Source organism: Sinocyclocheilus rhinocerous, unplaced genomic scaffold, assembly GCF_001515625.1.
Source record: "Sinocyclocheilus rhinocerous isolate Xijiao unplaced genomic scaffold, SAMN03320098_v1.1 scaffold95, whole genome shotgun sequence".
NCBI classification, from domain to species: Eukaryota; Metazoa; Chordata; class Actinopteri; order Cypriniformes; family Cyprinidae; genus Sinocyclocheilus; species Sinocyclocheilus rhinocerous.
Genome location: NW_015662004.1, coordinates 458,412 through 476,661, shown reverse-complemented (window position 1 = coordinate 476,661; position 18,250 = coordinate 458,412). Strand labels below are relative to the sequence as shown.

General features: G+C 38.2%; 1 protein-coding gene across 1 annotated transcript in view; it reads right to left on the bottom strand.

The window, feature by feature from the left end:
- LOC107727255 (BTB/POZ domain-containing protein KCTD16-like) overlaps positions 1-16,428 on the bottom strand; it is a 67,404-nt gene extending 50,976 nt beyond the window's left edge. Inside the window, exon 1 of the mRNA XM_016537057.1 lies at positions 15,494-16,428. Within this exon, the coding sequence (XP_016392543.1) occupies positions 15,494-16,310 (817 nt within the window). The 5' untranslated portion in view covers positions 16,311-16,428. The remainder of the gene's footprint in view (positions 1-15,493) is intronic.
- Between the last annotated feature and the right edge of the window lie 1,822 nt (positions 16,429-18,250).

The window sequence follows — 18,250 nt, the reverse complement described above, 5'->3', positions numbered from 1 at the left end:
TCATTGGTTAGAGGGTTCGGGGGTACCTTTTATTGTCTGGACCGATCATAAGAACCTTGAGTATATCAGGTCCGCCAAACGACTCAACTCCAGGCAGGCTCGGTGGGCACTTTTTTTCGGTCGTTTTGACTTTACGCTTTCCTACCGTCCGGGTTCCAAGAACATCAAACCCGATGCGTTGTCTCGTGTTTTTGAACATTCCGAGGGCCCGTCCACTCCCGAGTATATAATACTTGAGAGACTCGTTGTCTCCACACTCATATGGGAGGTCGAGTCGAAGGTCCGCACGGCCTTAGAAGGGATAACGCCTCCGCCCGGGTGCCCACCGAGTCGGTTATTTGTGCCGGAGAGATTACGGTCCGACATTATTCGGTGGGATCAACATCCTTGTTGATCCTGGAACAACATTCCAATTAACCAATCAAAATTGAGGGATAACTTTTCAGGAAATATCTGTTTTAGGCTTACAATCAGGGTTAGGTGCTTTTACACCCTTGGTAAAGGGTTAGGTTTAGGGGTAGGGATTGGGTTTAGTCTATATTTTTGGACAGTAATGTTGATCCAGGATCATCCAATCACTCAAACCATCCGTTATTTCTTTTTCTTCAATGTTTCAAGACTCTTGTATAAAGAACATCCTTAAAATACCCCATTAAAATATGTATATTTCATCATTTTATTCCTATTCTTCATAATTGTACTAGAAGCAGGCATGCTCCAAGAGAGGCAATTTCTGATTCTGATATGCTGGGAGGTTTTATTTATTTATTTTCATCCTGACATGAATTTGCTTGTGAAAGTAAAGGTCCCCACCTTCTCAGACCCAGTGGTGTCATGTAGGGCTGCACGATAAATCGTTGTTCATTGACAAGCTGCGCAAAACCTTGATCATATATGAACATGGTTTAACGCAGCTTGTCAGTGAACAACGGCTCTGTTTAGTAAATGCTGCTCCATGTGAAAGCACGCACGTGATGGAGATTTACCGCTGATTACAGAACCGGCTTTACTAACAAGATGGGCATTAAATATCGCATGCGATTTATCGTGCAGCCCTAGTGTCATGCACAGCAGTGGCCAGATGTCTGATGGAACCACTGAGGGTTATATACCCGCTAGTAGTTCGATCAAACATGTTAGTGGAAAGAGGAGATGAACTAGAAATGCTTCACGAGCTAAAGAAAACCTTGTGACAATAGTTTAAAGGAAGGCTTTTAGCTGTCCCTCGCGGTGTTCTGTGTTTACTGAATATCTCTCATATTGGTTTTTGTGTATCAGAGATCCCGCCAGGCTGGCTGAGGCAATTGGCCAGGCAGCGTCCTGCACTGTCAAGGCACCAGCTTCCAGATGATCAATTTAACTGAAAAGACTGCAAGCAAGGCAGTCAATCAAGAAGAAACAAGGTTTGATAATGCAGGTTGATTGTTTGTTTAGGAATCACACCACTTCATTATACAAAGTTCAAGTATAGCAGTGTGGCTCAATAGAAGCAATTGTTAATGTTGTAATCAGGGGCACCGCTATGGTTTCTTGGCTCCCTGAACAGCATATTGACTCGGGCCCCCTCCGCGATCGTGTTCTATGGGGGTGTGGGTGGTGTCCCCCTCTGTAAAAATCGCTGTTTATAAGCAAAAACATTCCAAAACAGTTCTGACAAATATGTTGGTGGATTCTGATGTTAATTGAGCCATTGGTGAGCAAGTGAGGTAAAACTGCTAAATTTATCAAAATCAGTTTTGAAACAAACTCATTTACATCTCGTATGACCTGAGGGTGAGGCAATTTTCAGCAGTTTTTATTTTAGGGTGAATTATTCCTTTAAACATGCATTGTGCAGTCATATCACCTGCATGAGGGTCACAAACACTGAAGATTTAATATTTTGGTTCAGTAACTTTATTGAGAGCTTGAGAAAGTAATGTTAAAACAGACAGAGACAAAAGCAACACCCTAAACATTTTATAAGCATTCATAGTGCAAGCCATATGAACACAGATGAAGTCTGCAGACTTTCTGCAATCTGTGGCATTTTGAAGAATGCATTTAAATATGGTAAATTGTGTTAAACATAGCTCACTGTATGTGTCTACTAGAGCGGGCATTTTCCATAAATTCTCTATGGAAGCTGAGCAGCAGACTCACATTCTTGCAAAATTTGACAGGGAGCAGAGCATGTTCGGAGATCATCATTGTGAAGTGTTCAACTTTATTTAAGAGGGTAAAGGTAATTATGGGCAGCATCTAATATATATATATATATATATATATATATATGTATACTATGATGTGAATGAATACAATCCTATATACTAAATATGTGACCCTGGACCACAAAAAATAATAAAATAAAATTTTGACCCATACAATGTATTGTTGGCTACTGCTACAAATATACCCCAGCGACTTAAGACTGGTTTTGTGCTCCAGGGTCACATATATCCTCTACATTAATTAATTTAGCAACATTAGCAGTTATATTATTGAAAAATAGTATGTATTTCTAATGTCCTGCCAAGGTGTTCGGGTGAGCCCTTCCAAGGCATCTTGGAGTGGGAATGTGCAATGCTCAACATTCCAGTGAAATGTGCATATACAGCAGGAAATCATTTAAACCAGTCAACGGTCATTCAACAACAGAAGCTAACTGGACTAGATCCCTATACCCTACCCTATACCTAAACATAACTACTACAACAACTACCTTCCTTACTATCAATAAGCAGCAAATTAGGAGTTTATTGTGGGAAAACTCTTTGTGAATAGTGAATATTTGTTCCCTGGGCTAAAGTGTTACCAGGGAATCTATTAGACTTAATTTTTTAATAAAACTGTGGCTATTAAAAGCTGTCAAATGCTGCTCTGCCAGCCTGAACCAAACGGTATTTGTAAAAATGGGGATAAGCCACTCGATATTTGTTTGATATTTGATATTGTTTCAGGGGAAATTGCATCACCACACTGAATTATGCTGTGCATTTCAAGGCACTTCAGTGGAACTTTAAATAAGTTATGCTGCTTTGCAAGAGCAATTTGTAAGGCATAGTTTGCCCATTACTCACCCTCATGTCACTTCAAAGGTATAAGACACTTTCATCTGTGAAAAACAACTGTGAAGGACGAGAGATGAGGTGTACCAACATCACGTGTATCATCATAGTGAAATTTGAGAGCTAGGAAATTCTACAATACCTCAGAGTCCCACACTTTGAGAAACAAATAAACATACTGAATTTAACTAACCTGCTTTAACTAAGTCAGTTATGAAAGCAGTTGACATGAAAGAAGAACAGTGTCCACTGTAATGCCTTTTGCAGCAATCCTGAGAATGCATTTTGTGAATGATAGACATTCTAATTCTGTGGAAATTTGCTGAGCTGAGCTGTGGCAGAGTCTGTGTGGCTCTGGCCATAAGAGACAGTAATTTGGATTAGCCTCTAACCACAGACAAAAGCTCATTAATGTGGGTGCTAAGTGTGCTAAAACAGCAGTACTGCCTAACAACGCATGCTGGAAGGAAGGGATAGAGTGGTACGAGGTCATTCTCCATCTGTCATTGACTGTCCATGTCTTCTCCTCTTTCTTCACATCAGCAACACCAACTGAAAATGCTGTGGCAGGTGCAGAAATTGACTGTCACAAAGAGGAGAGTCTTTTAGCTTGTATTAAGTGGCGAATAGCTTTTGCCACCCACCAGTTCTCCTTTTTCCACATTGCCCGTGTGAAGATGAAGAGCGATAAGGCAGGGGGCAACCAAGGCAGCTTCCCTCGGGAGTTTCTTGTATCTTCCAGCCACTCAGCAATTCAGCTGCAGGGCGAGATTGAGGCCAGTCACCACAGTGGTGCGACTGCAACCTTTTCCGACCTGCCAATCAGGGTGGACTGTATCCTGGAGGCCGGGACTCTACAATAAGCTCTTGAGGAGCGGTACTCAAACCATGAATAAAGGTCTATAGGGCACGGAAATCAAAGAGAGGCAATCAACACCACCATCATTTGGCAGTCGAGCTCTGGCTTTGATTGAAATAGACTCTTCTGGGCAAATTATACAGCCCTGAAGTGCTCCAATTGTGTTAAAATGAACACTTAAAAAATCTACTTTGTCCTCTACTCAAAAAAGAATACCATATGACTTGGAACATCAACAGGGTGAGTGAATGATGACAGAATTTCCGTTAACACTTTATTTTAAGAAGCAATTCTTACTATTAACTAGCATGCATATTACTAGCATATTGGCTGTTTATTAGTATTCTACCCAGGTTCATTGGAAATACGTGCCTCTACCTAAATTTCTGCAAAACTCAAAAACCTATACCTATACGTACAGATCGTTGCAGTTTCCAGTTGAAATGAATGCTAGAGGCAGTAAAACTCTGACGACTTTTATTCCTTTTCACACAAAGTATGATTTACAGGGCCAGAGTTTGGATTAAGAAAAGCTCATTTTCGCACAATTCCTTGCACAGTATTATGTTATGACATGCTGAGAGGCTTTTTTTTTTAACTCAGATGATTTGTTCGGTAGCTCACGCGATAAGGAATTGCACTTGTGAGGTGAAGCACTTCGGTATGAATCCCATGAAACTACGTTTTGACAAAACAGCTCAAACCTCCGTATAAGGAAGCTAAAATAGCACGGTTGCATCAACGAATGCGTTTTTATATCACTTTTGCATTTGTTAACACTATCGGGCAGGTTTGGCGTAGGAGGTATGTTATTTTCCAACATGATAGAGCATTAACCTTTTAGCGACACTCCCTGGACATTAGAATTCTGCTTGAATACTTGCTTGAACCAAGCTAATAAAGACGGCACAATATGTGCCCGTACCAACGTAATAAAAATGTGGCCATGGTCACATATTGAACACACATTTTAGCGCCACTCACTGGACATTTCACTTTGAAACTTCCACGACATGTGCAATAATGCATGTAATATCGGTGTTGCAGAAATGTCACCACAACCACGTATTTCCAGTGAGCTTGGGTTGGGTTTAGAACATCAACAGGGTGAGTGAATGATGACAAAATTTTCATTAACACTTTATCTTAAGGACCAATTCTCACTTTTAACTAACATGCACATTACTAGCATATTAGCTGTTTATTAGTACTTATAAAGCACATATTAATGCTTTATTCTGCATAACCATATTTTAAATCCCTTAATCCTACCCCATACCTAAACTTAACAACTTCCTTACTAACTATTAATAACCAGTAAATTAGGAGTTTACTGAGGCAAAAGTCGTAGATAATAGTTAGTTAATAGTGAGAATTGGACCTTAAAGTGTGACCAAATTTAAAGGGGTCCTATTATGCTCTTTTACAAAGTCTTGATTTTGTTTTGGGGGTGTACTAGAACAGGCTCTCATACTAGGCTGTTCGAAAAACACATTATTTTTCACATATTTTACATTATTACAACACCTCTCTCCCCAGTCTGGCATGAACGGCTCGAATAGTTCCTGTATCAAATGAAGGCCCGCCTTCTGAAATACGAAATGTGCTGTTATTGGTTAGCTGGGCCAGTGTGTGTTGTGACTGGTTAGCTGGGTCAGTGTGTGTTGTGATTGGTTAGCTGGGTCAGTGTGTGTTGTGATTGGTTAGCTGGGTCAGTGTGTGTTGTGATTGGTTAGCTGGGTCAGTGTGTGTTGTGATTGGTTAGCTGGGCCAGTGTGTTTTGTGATTGGCAGCACTCGGCGCCTGGTTGGGAAATGTCATGCCCCTTACCATAGCCACCTGCTGTGAGCTTCAGTGTAAATATTGCGTCAAAATCAAATCAATTTGAGCATGATTTAAACCCGGATGATTGTAAGCACTCTAGGTTCGTCTGCCTTGGGAAAGCTAGCGTGTCTCCGACATAGTGATAACACTCGTTGCCTTCTGTAGTGCAGCTCAACCAGGTCTCGTCCCATTCGTCGATCTTTGTGATATCACAAATCCCGGAAAATATGCGTTGTAGTCCAAACGAGTCGTTCGTTGTAGTTTTTGAAAAGTGATTTCTGTTAAATAAAATATCTCCTTTTGAAGTGGACTTTGAACTTTGTAACTTTGCAGATCTTTTTTTATGCTCAAACAGCAACATTACAGACTAACTAAAGTTGAAAAAGTGAAAAAGCATAATAGGTGCATAAATGGTGGTCTATTCAATGCCTTTTTAGTCAGGAAATACTGTGAGTAAATGGCACTGTGGAAGATGCAAACCACAGAAGGTGACCTTAAACACACAAGGAGCTTTCTTTTCGGCACAGCGATGTTTACCAGCACACATGATCCTTCAATAACCTTCATTTATTGATCTAGGAGGTGCAGAGTACTTTCAGACTCCAAATACAAAACTTTTGCTCTGTCTTCTGACTGACACAATCTGACTGGCTATTGCTTTTCCACATATCCCACACTTCAAACAAAGACTCATAATGTGTCTATAATATGTTTGATTAAAGATAGTGAAGAATATAAAACTGCTACAGTGAAATATGATTATTGGGAATCAAGCAGCTATTTGGTGCGATAAATCTGTTTAACAGGACAATGTACACTACCATTTAAAAGTTTGAGACTGGTAAGACTTTTTAATGTTTTTGATAGAAATTTCTTATGTTCACCAAAGCTGCATTTATTTGATCGAACAAGCACTAATACTGCAAAATATTATTACACCTAAAGATAACTTTTTCTTTTTTAATATATTTCAAAATGTAATTTATTCCTGTGATGGCAGAGCTGGATTTTAAACAGCCATTACTTCAGTCTTCAGTCTCCAGTCTTCACATTATTATCAATGTTGAAAACAGCTGCACTGCTTAATGGAAATGGAAAATTTGTAACACTGTCAATTTTGGTTGTCAGTCCTGTACTTGAGTCCTTTAAACGTTATGTTCACACAAAGTACGGTTATTTGCGGGCGTGACAATGGCTTACGGCTGCTGTCGGTTAATGAAGATTTGACGGATGAACTCACGGTTCGATTGGATTCTTGTCAGTGACTTTTGTCACTGTCGCTATGGTTACTGGTAAGGAACACGGGCTTGACTCCCGTTGCACATTCATACAGACAGTATTCAAGACGCTACTGTAAGTTGCTGTGTGAACGGGACATTTCGAGACTCACACCTGTAAGTAAATGCGGTTGTCATTCCCAAAAACTGACAGTGTGAACGTAGTCTATATAATATCGGTGCATCCCTAGCTTATACTTAAGTTTAGGGATGTGAACAGCTCTTCCTGCACCATTTATGCAAGCAACAGACATGAATGATAGTGTACTTCAAATCAAGCGCTATTACTTTCAACAACTCGGCTCAAAGAAAAACAACCAAACAAATCTTACCGCCTTACATTGAAAAGGAGACCAGAGTTATATTTATTGGCCAGAATATCACAGAGACTTATGGGTGGGCTCTTTTGAGCCAGTAGGCATTACGCTAAAATGAGAACAACAGAATCAGAACACCTTAGATACCACATAGCAATAGACTTGCAACTGCAGTCAACACTCTAGATTCATGGTGGCAAGTTTTGCATGTGTAAGTTCCACTCACATTTTCACATTTAGTATTATTGTTGCAAAAACTTTAGGCTTTTGAGTGTTCAAGTACACCAGACTACCACCCTCTGAATAGTACAGTGTGTTATACTGAGAGACTAGGGGAAAGAACTTAAGAAAAACTTCTGATCTGAACTTCAGAAATCTATAGAAATGCTCTCGTGTGCTGTCTATATATAAGGATCTTCTTTCATACTCCTCAATCTTTGCTAAGATCCTATATTTAATTCAGAAAAAAAAGCAGTGAATTCAGCTTATGGATGGCATCTCAATTTTAGGTCACTATTTTTATTCACACCATGCAACCAAATTAAGCAACAAAGCCTTGTCTGAGCAGCAAACACAGCTCCTGCAGTGCCAGGAGCACTTCTCTGAATTCACAAGCTTAAGAAAACAGTTGGCTCTCTGAAGCAGTTCAATAAGAAGCAGACACATGCCTGGATGGATACAGGGGTGGAAATCAAGAGACAGCAGAGCTCAGAGAAAACTAGGGCTCAGAAAAACAAGAGCAGCATAAAACAGTTCCACGCAGTCTATCCATCAGTTTTAAGGACATGTGGTCCTTGACTTGTAAATGGTTTGTGCGGAAACACCTGGTATTAATGCTAATAAAATGACATAACCATCCAAAAATAGCACAGGCGGAAATCAGAATGGATAGCATAGTCACAGTGCTGCACTGGCATCTGTTTTTGGAAGCATTTATGGCTCATATTGTTAGACATATACTGTAAATATTAACATGCAATTAATACCTATTTCTATATGACCTAACTCATAAAAATGACTTTTGTTTGCTGTAGTCAGGTTGATTTAGTCATATTAAATATAAATGAAAATGAAAATATTTTTCATGTTAATAAAAACTGTTTGTTTAGATGTTTTCACATAAAAAAATGTTTTATATCTTTAACAGATATATTTGTAAAAATGAAAGAACATACTTTTAAATTCATCTAATGATTCTTGTTGTAAATATGCCTGACAATATTTATTGGTAACTATGACATTTTAGCGGTTGTCTTCTGTATGATAGTCATTATTTTTGCTCAGAAAAAAAATCATTCTAAAGTATGAAAATAATGTATAAAACTTTTACTGTTTTGATGCCTAAAAATTTAATGTGTGTATGTATGCAATGAAATTTATAGATTGCACTACATGTTTGCTTGCTTATTTGCTATATCTATTTAAGTCCATATGTCACACTATCAAGAAACAATGCTCCTGACCACAGGTCGAAAGCTGTAGTTCCAACCACACAACTTTGCAATGCTGTTTAAGGATGTTCGTTGGAACCATGGATTCAGGAATGGTTCAAAACACTGAACTATGTTGGTAACAATGAAACTTGCGGCCATAGTTGGCTAGCGATGCTTTTAGGAAATGCACCCCCGTATGTTCTTTGCCCAATGATGCACTAAGGTCAGTGGGAGATGTACATTCTAAACATGTAAAAAATAAATAACACATATCAATTTCATTACTTACATTTAACAATCACATTACATTAGGTGCATACATTTTTGGCATAATAAGTCATTTTACAGCCTGCTTCACTTGCAATAAAAAAGGTAAATTTATCTGATATTTTAAGAGACGTATTAAGCTTGACATACTTTCATTAGGATGTTTTTTCCTGCATTTTTTTGCATATTGGTTGCACCACAATGACTTTTCATGACATGAGTTCTCTGTCATTATTCAACTTTTTAAAACTGACAGCTCTTCAGCTCCCGTGGTCTCATGGGATAACAAATTGTCCACTGGTTCCACACTTCAGAATCTTAGCAGATGCAATGTGTCATATGAGTATAATTCGCCAACTGTAATCTTTTTAATTTGACAGACTGCTTTTTGCATACAGTGTAGCAGGTTTGGATGCGTACACTGGGCATGTTAGACACATCGTAGTGCTTTCATGGGCTAAGAATGATCTGTACTCATGAAATTTCCTAATCTTATTCCCCTGCCTTCTTCTCTTCTCTTCCAGCAGAAAAAGCTTAGGAAAACTTTTATGTGAGCAGGAAATATGAAATATTTTAACAAAGAATTAGGAAATAAACTAAGCTAAGTTTAGTCAGCGTAGCAAAGCTAGTGTTTTCCATCGTTCTCCATATTAATGAGTTTGGATCGGTTGTCCTAAGTGCTGTTGTTCTAGACACATACAAAAGAAGAGCCAAATGATTAAGCAGCAGCTTGGCCCAGACATATCAGGCCGGAACTTCACCTAATTGGATAAAATGAGATTCAGGGGTGATGGATTTTGATAATTGTTGGCACTTGTTAGCCACCTCACACGGGCCCTAGCATGCTGTCGTGCATATTAAGCCACAGACTTCCACTTATTGGGTGACGGAGACAGACTTCCCAATTATCTCACTAACGCCAAGGCAGGTTAATCAATGCGGAATTTTATCAAATTAAGAACCGTTTCAAGAGGCCTAATAAGAGACATGACAGACCAGACTTTGATGGGCAGGGATTTGAAGGCTCAAAGGCCTCACAGCAGCTGAGGGACCTGTGGTCACTCCTATCAAGAACTTTTGTTTGAGTTTGACCTTCATGTTAGAAAAAAATAGAGGTATTATTATAAAAATCAGAATGCAGCTTGGGTGCTTGACATTCCTGCACCCTCAGTGTGGCACACATGTCAGCAATATTTTGTTTTCAAATAAAAATCAAAAAGTTCAAAAGAGTCTGGCAAAGCAGTTACAAAAGCAGAAGGGTAAAGGCCAGCTTTCCAGCGTGCTATTCTGAAATATACGTTGAAGCACAATGTAAACCTTAATGCAGTTGTACTGTATGAGAGAGTTCCCCAATGAGAATAAGCAATATTGTACAGTAGTTTCTCTTCCTTGGACTATTTATGTACATAATTTAGCATTTGATGCATGATGCATCTCAGATGAATATATTGTTATAATGAACATACACACAGGGACAAATTTAGGTATTATGCCTGGAAAGATACAGTTTGTATTTTGGAATGGAGCCTGTTTTGGATGCAGTGCCGTCTACATCATTAATCAAAAAAAAAAAGAAGACGAAAAAAAAAAAAAATCAATAGCAATAGCAGTGAGTCCAACCTCCGGCTCCTCGTCAAATAGAGATTTGTTGATCAGATGTTTTCCTCAACATGCTTCATTCTGTATAAGTCACCCAACATTTGTCTAATTGCAGGTGACCAGGTGTATATGAATAGGCCTATGTGAAATCATTAACACCACAAGTAAAGATCATTTACTGATCATTAGCTTAAAATGCATGTGCAAAGCTCTTAAAACTCTTATGTATGTATTTTTTTTATGTATTTTAAGTAGTTATCATGAATTAATAATACGTTTTTGGGGAGTCAAACCACATGACATTCCACAATCTGAACTAATATTTTCTTGGCCAAATTATTTTGACCTTATTTCAGGAAACATTCCAGAATTTTGGAAACTTTCCAGGATTGTTTTGGAAATTTTTGGAAACTTTTGGAAAGTGTCTGAAAATTTACCAGAAATGTTCTGCCCCTTTGCAACGCTAATAGCAACATATGACTTTTATTTGGCAGTTAAAATATTACAAATATTCAAATAAACAAATAAATGCTTTCCTTTCAGCAATTTCCATTTTTTGAGGCTTTTTTGGGTTAGCGATTATTTATACGATGTGATTCGTACAGAAACATAAAATTGTAAGCATGAAGGTTCACCCCTAAACCTACAAAAAAAATAGTTATAAATTGCCATGAGAGTGTGTTGTCCATATATACCCACTATGAATCAAATAAAGCAAAATTACAGGGAACAAAAACAGTAGTCCTTAGATGCCATATTCGTTACAGCAGCATCTCACTTAATGGAGAAAGCAACTGACTGGATGAACTGCATATATACTGAAGTATAATGTACAGCAATTTCATACTGCATATTAACAAGATTAAAGAAGCTTCCAGTTATTTGTGTAAATTAACTTTAATAATATGAGATTAATTGTAATCTTGAATCGACTACTGTTTACAATCAAGACTAGCTAGTTAGTCTCTACAACGAGGCATCAAACTATTTAAGCAGCGAGTTATGTCGTTGTAAAGGAAACACAGCCCTGGACACATTTCTTACAATTTTACAGTGAACCATCCCTTCAAATCTAATTTTCTATCTCAGGTAGTGAATAATGCAGATGCTACATTCAGAGTTAGGTCCCTCTGGACTGAGCAGATTTTAAGTGTCTCTGTTTTTCTTATTGTCTCTGTAACAATTTTACATAACACCACAACCCCTAAAGTGACTGGAACAATTATTTTAAACCACTTTTTTAAGTGTTAACATTGTTTTTTGTGGCAATCAACATACCACAAATGTTGTCAATTGAGTCTAACTTTACTAAACCAAGAATATTCCTTAAAACTTACCAAAGGTTGCAGATCTTTATCATAGCAGTGTAAGACATCTTTACTGGAATGATTTTTGTGTACATTTTTCTCAATATTGTGTTGATGCTAATGTCAGGTTAGGCTGATGAGCCGACTTGTTTTTGGAGTGTGGTAAAAGGTGACATTGTCATTTCAAAAGCCAATGACATGATTTACTGCACTGTAGGCAGACTGCAGAAAGTCCTCGCCCTGTCACTGCCAATGATTGATTGTCCTGGACACATTTCTTACAATTTTACAGTGAACCATCCCTTCAAATCTAATTTTCTATCTCAGGTAGTGAATACTGCAGATGCTACATTCAGAGTTAGGTCCCTCTGGACTGAGCAGGGGAGCAGCTGCGCCTAACAAGTGGAGCATCAAAACTGTCATGGCTCATTCTCTAGCAAGATAAATCAGTTTAAGCAGGACAACACCACACCACCCAGCCTTTCCTTTTTTAACCAATCTCCTTCTGTTGCTTCATTCACTATCTAATGTGTGCATGCACACGCCAATTGGTATTTTAGGGGTAAATGTATGCATCCCTAATACTGTATGTATTTGTGTTATTCACTCAAGAGCCACACAGTATTTTATTTTGTGTGTGTTTTTTAAATATACTTTTTATTAGTAGTAGTAGTATTATTATTATAAACATTACTAATTTTATTATTAATGGTATTCAGAAGTTGACACATTTTTGACATTTGTGTTATTTTTTTATATTATTTTTTTCTTATTCATTGCTGTGTCAACATTTCTAACCACAATACATGCAACAAACTGGTAAATAAATTTGCCTTCAAGGGATTGCACTCTGGGTAGACTTTGCGTCAGAGCGGTGAAGCCTATAAAAAGCAACTGGTGCGCTCTGCCAGAGGCAAAGCGAATTCAGCAGGCTTGCCGAGTTGTGTAGAAACTCCGAAAATACTTTGAAACTTTCTAAACTCCTTCCTGGTACATGCAACTTTCACAAACCTGGGTTGGTGGTTGATAAATGCAAAAAAGATATTAATATTCTTGTGGCTCGAAAACCATAATGAAAGTTTAGCAGTAGAAACGCTGCATCAGTTTGATGATTCGGTTTCATTCATAACATTTTAACATGTATACAGTATGAGGCTTTGATCAGTACTGCAGATCCTGTAGTTTGTAATGATGACCTTGACAAAATAACATGTATGCACGTAAAAAAAATTGTAAATGCAATAACAAAACTGCAAAATTAGGGTTTTTCCTTTTGCTCCAGAAATTTTCAGATACAAAACTGCAAGTGGACACTCCTGTAAGCTTCCTATTCAGTAGCTTGCATACCATAGGATGTTGCATGCATGCATTTGTCACCTTGTTTGTAATAAAAAATAGTAGTTATGTTGTTGTATTGGTAAGAAGGTCCACCAAGACACCGTTAGTAAGAGATAGTAAGGCTGTAAACTGCTAAAAATTTCAATTTGAATGGCAGCTGCAATCTCTTTAATGGGTTTAGTATTAAGTCCATTATTATGTGCTTCCTCCATTTTGCCTTGTGGTAGGGCCACTGCTGGCTCGACAGCACATTAGCCACTACCGGCCTGAAGTAGGTGTTTTGTTACATCATAAAATGTTATGAGAGCTATTACAGAAAGCCATCATCCTCTGCCACTCCATTGAGATGCTTGCCGAGATAGACAATCAGGGTGGAGGGAGGGGTCTCTCTTTTCGACAGCATTACTTACCAGGTAAAGGTCTTATATAAAGGCTTTCAGTGCCTGGGTACATTAAAACAAGTACACAGTCAGGAAACTTATATACACAATTGTCTGTTGAGTCTTGATAAGAATCACTGTATCTACTAGTGAGCAACACTTAAAGATCTATATGAAAAATTCTCACATGAAAAGGCATTTTACTGAAGCAAACCCTTTTAACATTTTTCTAACTAACTTCTATATTTATTTTTAAAACACTACTTTTTTTTTTTTTAACTAAAGTAATCTATCCATCTTTTTCAGTTTCATTATTCATTAGATATTAGTACTTAATCCAATACCAATCAGTCACAATAGTAAATATTGCACTGATACTTGTAACTAATTCCACATTTTTGTCATTGAATTGTAATGGGATCTGTGATTCGGAGATCAACTGTTCATTTCCAACTATATTTACTCCAGTTGTTGCTGATTCCAGCTCTAGTAGTAATAGATACTACTTATTCTTTAATTACTTACACTCTAAAAAATGCTGGGTAAAATAGGGACAAACCCAGCAATTGGGTTGTTTTGACCCAGCGGTTGGGTTAAATGTTTAACCCAACTTTCTGGGTAGTAACCCAACCGCTGGGTTTGTCCCTATTTTACCCAGCACTGGCTCGTATTTAACCCAGCATTTTTTAGAGTGTACTATTCAAATAGCTATAGTATATATTACTATTTTCCAACTACTAACAGAATAAAAACTAGTACCTTAGTAACTACTGAGTATACCAATTGGTACTATTAACAATTGAATCTTTCTAATAGGAATCTAATAAATACAACTAGAAGAGATACTAGTAACTATTGGAATAAAAAAACAATCAGTACTATTGTGTAAAGAATAGCCTAGTTACTATAACTATGTACTCTTTTCACATTTCCGGGGATCTCAGAAGCAGATGTTGTCATAGTTGGGTAAACTGGTGAACAGAGACTACAACAAAAAAATATAATGTTTCCGTTTCCATTTTACCCAATATTAAAAGAAAAAAAACATGATAGTGACATTCTGTGAATTACCAAAGAGGGGGGGAATATAGAGATTGATTACATTGATCAGAAGAGAGAAAGATTTGCTTTTTACCCAATATTAAAAGAAAAAAAACATGATAGTGACATTCTGTGAATTACCAAAGAGGGGGGGAATATTGATTACATTGATCAGAAGAGAGAAAGATTTGCAGTCACTCCCTCTTCTGTTGTGTTAGAAACACTCATGCAGCAACGTTAACTAGTTTTCTGTAATTTAATGCCTAGGTAATAAACCACGAAGTAGCTTTTGTGCTGTAAATAAACATTAAAATATAATAAATGTAAATAAAATATAAAAACATTGCTAGATTTATGCTGTAGGTAACTATGAAAACATGTCATCAGTCTGTGAAAAGAGTCCATTGTAAATATATAGCCAGAAGTAATTATTTAATATCTGAACCACAGAACTTCAGAGAAGTTGGCAAAATGTACTACTAACTAAAGGAGATAGTAGATGGATGGAAGTCACTAGTGGAATAAGTACTAGTGAACTAGTATTTAAAAAACATACCATTAAAATCAGTTTTCAGTATACTACTGGATACTCATAATTTTGAAGGAAGACAAGATACACTACTTGAAATACTGCTTGTCCCTACGAGACCTTGAGTGGAGGAAGCAGGGGAAAAAAAGTGAAAAGCGAGTGCGCCGTCTAGTGGTAATTCAAGGAAAACCTCATATGTGACAGTGGTGTGCTCAGCAGAAATGGCAAAGCATGCGAAATGCAAATGTTGACCAAACTTTAGAGGAGAAACTTACGGTAAAAGACGTACTCAGTGTAACTTGACCATATCTTGTCGTCAGTGTGCTGGTTGACGAACGAGGCCGTCACTGAGGAGTTACAGGCGACCATCTGGAAGCCGCACTCCGAGAGCATGTCGAAAGAGCGCTCCAGGTGCTTGAACTTGAGGTAAAAGCGGGACGTGTACCTGTCAGGGGTCCTGTCTGGGTCCCTGCTCTCGTTCAAGGTCTCGCCAAAAACTTCTTTGGCCAGCGCAATCCTCCCACAAATCATAATCCGCGGCACCCTCCGGAATTTGGCATCGGTTTGACTCTCCCTGCCCATCGTACAAGACCCGCGATATCCGACTGTGATGAACCCGCTTTTTCTGTCGGCGGGAACCAGCGACGGTGGAGGGCACATCCGCTGGTCGCTTCCTTGAGAGCCGTCCTCGTAATCGCTGTGGATGTATTCGTCGGGACTGGGCTTCAAGTCGTCCGGGGTTAAGAGTTTCACCAAGTCAGGCAACTGAAAGTACTCCGCTTCTTTCCTCAGCCTTCCCTTCTCAGGGAAGTGGTCAGGGAGGACCACTTGCCTGTCTCTGAGGTAGTCTAACACATATCTGAACAAAAACCCATCCCGGTCGATGAAGTAACGACCTTTGGGGTCCCTGGCAAGATCATTTGATGCGTTATTTTTCGGAGAGAATATTTTCCCCAAAAGGGAGCCGGGGTTGCTGATTAACGTGGCGTGACGGGTATAATACACTTGGCCCCCCACGTTTAGTTCAACAACGTCTGGAAAACTGCTGTCTTTAGCTTTAGAGTTTCCACTTAACGCCATTGTTTCGGTCATGGGTGCCAAAAAATATCCGTATTCGGAAAGTTCGCTCTACAGCTTCGGAAATGATTTAGAAAATACAGACGATGGACCATGCACATTAAATGGCAATAAAAATAGCATTTCAACCAACTAATTGGAGCAGGTACCTTGCAGTTACTTAAGAGAGTAATCCACCTCTTCTCTGAAGTTGAAACAAATCGAAACAGAGGGAATGAACGGCGGTGAATCCGAGGAGGAACTACTCACGCACACCAGAGACTATCGGTTGCTCAGCAGCGGATGGACACGGGTGCGTATTCGCTCGCCTGAAAAAGCTAGTAGCCTACATTTGTATGCAAACGGAAGATTCTGTTTAATTTCTGCAAAACACATTATAAAATAAAACTTTTTTTTTCCTGTTGGGCAGGTCCAAAGTTCCTTACAAGTTCAACAGCGGTTCGAATCCAACTTTTGACAATCAAATAGACACAGATTGGATAGTTTAAAAAAAAAAAAAAATGAAAACAGTTCAAAGCACATTTTATAGCGACTATGGGGTTGATCAATAATCCCAGCTGTTCAGAAGAAAATCCCGTCTGTGATCCTCTGACATAATCCAGGGTTTGCGTGATGGTGGGGTTTAGAAGTGAAGATGATGCAGCATCGCTCTCGTTGCGCCCGCGATCAGGGCTGTGGCGCGGGAAAATAACCGCCTCAGCTGTTGTTGCCTCAGCGGGCGGGGGAAAAAAACATAATGGGTTATCAGAAATTACATCATCTTAAAGGAGTATGCACGCGATGCTATGGCGTTGCTGGTATACCCCTCTGTGTGTAATATCAGTGTCAGCCAGCTGTGTTAGCTATACTTCATGCAGTCAGCATATTGATTTAGCTACAGGAAACCGACTGCCTGGAATGACATTTTGTGCTCTCGTGCATTAATTCAATCGTTTGCCAATGACTTACTGTACTTTTAGAAAAAGTGTTCTCGGGGTGTGTGAGGTTGTGTTCAGTGGAGGAATCCACAATCAATTTCAGGACCATGGACAGCGAAAACAATACCTACTACCAGCCTCAGCCCTAGCTTGCTTGTGATGATACCCAAGCGACACCCTTCTTAAAATACAAAGGTCAGGTATACAGATTCATTTATAATGTTTGCAAAAATTAATTAGTGTGGAATTATAATGATAACAGATTAAATAATTAGCTTAATTGTAAATGAAAAAAAAGTCTTGTCACGTCATCATATAAGGCAAAATAAATTATTTGGAAAATGTTTACTTTATTTTAAGTTGACACTATATTTTTTTTCCTGCATACTATTAGATGATAAACCTAAAAAGAAACATTTTCAATTCAATTCAAATGTGTCTGTACTTTTACAAAGCAGTTTTACAGAGAATACTGCCTTACAAACACCAGTGAGCAAGATAAAGGCAGTGACCATGAGTTTGCATGATGCGAAACTTACAGATTAAAAATAAATACTCTACTTTTACAAAGCAGTTTTACAGAGAATACTGCCTTACAAACACCAGTGAACAAGATAAAGGCAGTGACGGTGAGTTTGCATGATGCGAAATTTACAGATTAAAAATAAATACTCGATGTTTACTTTATTTTAAGTTGACACTATATTTTTTTTCCTGCATACTATTAGAGGATAAACCTAAAAAATAAACATTTTCAATTCAATTCAAATGTGTCTGTACTTTTACAAAGCAGTTTTACAGAGAATACTGCCTTACAAACACCAGTGAGCAAGATAAAGGCAGTGACCATGAGTTTGCATGATGCGAAACTTACAGATTAAAAATAAATACTCCCCCCCACCCCATGCAGATTTGTTTTTTCTTAATGTGATTGTTGTTTTATTATGTTTAAAAAAGATTTATGTCTGTCAGTAGAGAATTAATATAATATTTTATAATGTTGCAGATTTATGTAGTGTTCATAAATACCAGTTTTGT